The sequence below is a fragment of the Atta cephalotes genome, assembly GCF_000143395.1.
Source record: "Atta cephalotes unplaced genomic scaffold scaffold00020, whole genome shotgun sequence".
Taxonomy (NCBI): domain Eukaryota; kingdom Metazoa; phylum Arthropoda; class Insecta; order Hymenoptera; family Formicidae; genus Atta; species Atta cephalotes.
In genome coordinates this window covers 3,901,258-3,906,274 of record NW_012130084.1, presented here as the reverse complement: position 1 = coordinate 3,906,274, position 5,017 = coordinate 3,901,258, and the positions used below count along the sequence as shown (strand labels likewise).

General features: G+C 29.4%; 1 protein-coding gene across 1 annotated transcript in view; it reads right to left on the bottom strand.

Annotated features, from left to right (window-relative positions):
- Positions 1 to 1,180: 1,180 nt before the first annotated feature.
- LOC105619286 (partitioning defective 6 homolog gamma) overlaps positions 1,181 to 5,017 on the bottom strand; it is a 4,396-nt gene continuing 559 nt past the window's right edge. The window contains exons 3-5 of the mRNA XM_012200810.1: positions 4,054 to 4,178; positions 3,692 to 3,970; positions 1,181 to 1,474 (exon numbers count right to left, since the gene is read on the bottom strand). Of these exons, the coding sequence (XP_012056200.1) occupies positions 1,181 to 1,474; positions 3,692 to 3,970; positions 4,054 to 4,178 (698 nt within the window). The remainder of the gene's footprint in view (positions 1,475 to 3,691; positions 3,971 to 4,053; positions 4,179 to 5,017) is intronic.

Sequence of the window (5,017 nt, the reverse complement as noted above, 5' to 3'; positions counted from 1 at the left end):
CTATATTCTCGTTCAAGCATTCTCTCTCTCTCTCTCTCTCTCTCTCTCTCTCTTTCGCGCGCGCGCGTATTCTTTTGCTCTCTTTCTTGGACTCACATGCTACAAATATCTTTTTCAAAAAGATATTACTTTTTAGATATTATACATGATCTATGATACATGGACAGATGGATAAGATAAGAAACGCATTAAACTTAAAAAGAAATATATTTCAGATATCGCGGAATTAATAATGTAATTAATGCGATTAATAATTTGACAATGATGCACGATATGGCCCGTTAAAAATAGGGCTTATTGCGGAAGTCCAAGTGATAGATTTATGATTACGAAAAAAATACACTCAATAAAAAAATATCTAGAATATTATAAATATATCTTTGTATATATTTATATATGTACATGTCTTTTCGAATTAAGTAGAAAAAGTAGGCTTGAGCGTATATAAAAATGGACTCATGTAACTACGAAGGCAGTATAGATATCTTAAAAACGATGTCTCCTCATCAATGTTTTCATGTAAATATAATTGGAATTTAACATTCCCTAACATATTAATTCCACTTTGATGAAGGCACGCAAAGAACAATATTTTACATTCATAAAAATACAATCATTTTTCCTGATATTTCTGTCAATACTTACCGTCCTATGAAGTATTACTCTTCAATCCTTAGTCCGCAATTGGATAACAGATAACATAGATAAAAATGAAATTAAAATTCGAAAACTTCAACAGTCTAAACATGCGGTGGTGGACGAAATAGATACACGAATAGGCGTGTGGCTGCATTATAACGGAACTTCTTTTTCTATTATTTTTTTAAACTAGCAGGAATGATATATTATATAAGGCCACTGTTATTTTTGGAACGTTATTTGTCAGGCAGCAAAATTTATATTCTTCTTCGCGATAGTGTAGTCTAATCTGCCTAATACATGACGTCCCAAAGCAATAGACAACTAGTTACAATGTATCGAGATAAAAGGTCTCTTAATCATAGAATTCGCGGAGCATCATCTCAGAGTATCAGTCATACACAATTTATAATACTATGTAGAAATTATCTTCTTTTCGCTATTATATATTTCATTTTCCTATTTTCATGCCTATATTTCGATACTTTATAACGAATTATCTATTACCATTCTATAGTTTGTAAATATAAAACGCGTTACCCTACAAATGCAGTACACCCTGATCATAATTCTGATGGTGATGATGATGGTGATAGTGATGGTGCTGAGTGGACGATGCCGAAGCATCATCTTGCATCGTCATGCCTGTAAGATCGACAATCTCGTCTGCCTCTTCATCGCTACCGGCACTCTGCGTAGACTGACGACTTCCTGACGACAATTGACTGTTACGTGAGAACGAACCACGACGAGGTGCTGTTAATGCTGCCCTCTGATTTGCCGGCTTGACAGTTATGATGAGATTAGAGGAATTTGCTATCATCATATCTGTCACCTGTCCCATACATGAATAAAAAAAAATAAGAAAAAGTAAGTATTCTGCTTTATATAGATGTACTTATTATTTATGTAAGATTCATATTATTTCAGATGTTAGAAAACATATTAGAATAACACAACGTAATATAATTAATATATTGTATGTATTTAGTGAAAATATAGTTTTATTGAAATCAAGTGAATAAATATTATTTCGTAATTCTGCTTGTGACTATAATTCTCATATTCCTCTTTTGCTACATAACAATAATACAACTCAAAAAAACGAAGTTTTTCAAAAAATAAGTTTGAACGTTTGGAATCATTAAAATTTTGTAAATGAACCGACACACAGGAAGTACGTGTAAAAGATTATAATTCAATAATAGAAAAACGAAGTAATATAAATTAGAACATGCTCATAAAAACAGTTCGCAAGTAAAAGAAATATACATACGTTTCGCATACTAACAACTTTGAATAACTACCATCTCAGAACCCCCCAAATTTACAATAGAAGAAAGCAAATCCTTAAATTTCCTTGACGTCACGTTAATTGACGAAAATAACCAACTCATTTACAATCTTTATTTCAAAGTTACCTTCTCAGGACATTACCTAAACTATCATTTTCATCATTTCCATTGTCAGAAATAGAATTTAATTCTGAATCTGATGGACAGAATACTGTTGTTATCAGATCCTAAATTCCATAAAACTAATTTTGATTATATCATAAAAACATTGTTTAATAATGGATACCTTCTAAAAATAATTTTTAATAACGTCATAAAAAGATTACATAATAAATTCCAGCAACTCAATCAAGATCCTCAAAAAACAGACATCATAATAAAAAAAAACGAATATAGTCAAACAGAGGTATTTCACCATTCCGTTTCTAAATAATATTTCTGAAAAGATTAATAAGATTATTAAAAATGTTTCACTGTTCGGATGGCCTACTCTGGGAGGAGATGAATAAAATGAGACATTTTATTAGAGTACTCAAAGATAAACTCTCTTCGAATTTACATTCCTACATGGAATGTCTATAAAATCAATTGCATAGACTGTGATGCATCCTATGTAAACCAAACAAGCAGAACTTTAATAACAAAATGAGCACAAGAATCACATAAATCGTAACATCACATAACATTCTATAATCACGGAATATAGATTGGATACGTCACATGAATTTGACTGAACAAATATAAAGATTATTATTATGATAAAAAGATATTATATATAAAAAAATTTTACAAAAATTATCTCTGAAATGTTACATATAAAACAACAGAATAATGGATTAAACTTAAAAAATTATACAACACCTTTCAGTCCTTTATATTCTAATATAATTTGACTTGTCTCTTCCCTCTCTCCAATTCTATCTTGTTCTTGTCGTTTGACTTCTCGTCATAAAATGTTTCCATTCGCACGCTAACTATCGAACGATCGATATCTCTTGATGACATATCGCCTATCAAATTCATGTTTAACTTAATTCCATTAATTATTATTATTTCTTAAATAAAATTTCAATGAATCAAATGCACAACAAAAAATATTGTAATATACATTTGGCAATTTAATGAATTAGCAAATTAAATAAATCAGACATGTTCCATAAGAGACGACCTTCACAACAATACCACATCTTAATGGTTTCACTAAAATGACACATCGCAAAAATTATAGTTTTTTTAAGAGAATTAGCAATTTTCAACACTTATATATTTTTTTTCTTATTATTACTTTGTACTGAAGAGGATCCAAATTTGGAGTTGAAATGTATGCGTATTTCTTTTACTATTGCGAATTGTTTTTATGAATGAGAATTCTAATTTGTATTACTTCGTTTTTCTATTATTATATTAAATCTATTATTATAATCTTTTACACACTTTACTTTCTGTGTCGGCTTTACAAACTTTCCCTTCGTAATTGATTTATTCACTTGAATCTTAAAATTGTTTATTAAATCATTAAAATTTTGTAATATTAATTTTAAAATGCAATTTTGATGTAATAACTGAGAATAGGAGAATAAAACAATTCCTTTAAAATATGTTTTTTTAGTTTCCATTTTTTTTTGCAAGCTAACTAAAAAATGACAATCATTGAGTTATATCATTATTGTAATAAATGAAATATCTCTCATTTGATAATTTAATGCAACTTAATAAATCGTTTTTGTAAAATTATCATTTTTGAAAAATTACTTTACCTGATCAAGCGTTTTTCCTGCAACTTCTATACCATTTACTTCCAAAACCTCATCATTCACAGCTAGAAGTCCTGTACTTTCTGCTAAGCCACCCGGTACCAATCTACTAATGAATACACCTGGAACCTTCTCAATTCCACCACCAGCAGATGGTGGCAGTACGCGATAGCTTTCACCATCCTTGATATAAAATCCCAAAGGTTTATCAGATCCATGTTTTAATAGACGTACACGTCGACAGGTTTCTGGCAGTATGTCGACATCAATAATTGCAGATACCTGACAGCAAATCAATAAATAATGCAAATAAATGATCGGCGGATAATATCATGTATTGAAAAATATGCAAAAAGAAAACTTACCTGCCTAAAATCATGTGGGTTTGAAATGACTATAGATTTTGGCTTGCCTGGTGTACCACCTAAGATACTGGATATCAAATTTTTAGGTTTCATTGTACCATATCCATTATCCCACGCTCCATCGCCTATTATAACAATTAAATTAAAGTTGTTTTCCAGCAAAAAACATAAACAACACATTGTAACATAGGCTGCTTTTCTTTTAAAAGACATAATCAACAATGTCATTCTATCTTCATTATTCATTGAATCATTGAAGAAGGATAGAATAATATTTGTGTCAATTATGTCTTCTAAAAGAAAAGTAGTCACTGTGAATTATTTCAACTTTATTTAACATTGGCAATGCCAACACAACAATGCTTTTCACTTGATGTTTTATGTCTTTATTTCATCATGGAATACCAAAAAAGATAAAACTACATTTGTGTTGAGTTCTGTCACAAAATTCCAGAATATGATTTTGTGGTATTTCATTTGTAGTACGACAAATTTTTTAAATGACAAATTTCTCAAACAATAAATTTCTCAAACCTTAATTGGCAGTAGGATGGAGAGGTTCTTGGATCTTTTTATCCTACAGCCAATCAATAAGCTGAAAAATTTATCATATAAAAAAAACAGACAAATGTAATATTAGTCTCTTATATTATGTCATCTGTATCTCTTGCTAGAAAACATTCTAAATATATACATGCAAAATATATAGGGCTTTCCATTTGATGACATTAACACAGGTGTAATTCTATCTTTGTTATTCTCTGAATACTAAAAAAATAGAATGTTTGTGGAAAATTAAATGGAAAGTAACCTAAACATTTTGCATCCATATATATATATATATATATATATATATATATATATATATATATAAAGAGAGATATATATACATAAATACTACTTACTTACTATATAATAAAGTAGAGACGACGTACGTTACGTACGTATTTAGTTACGTACGTAC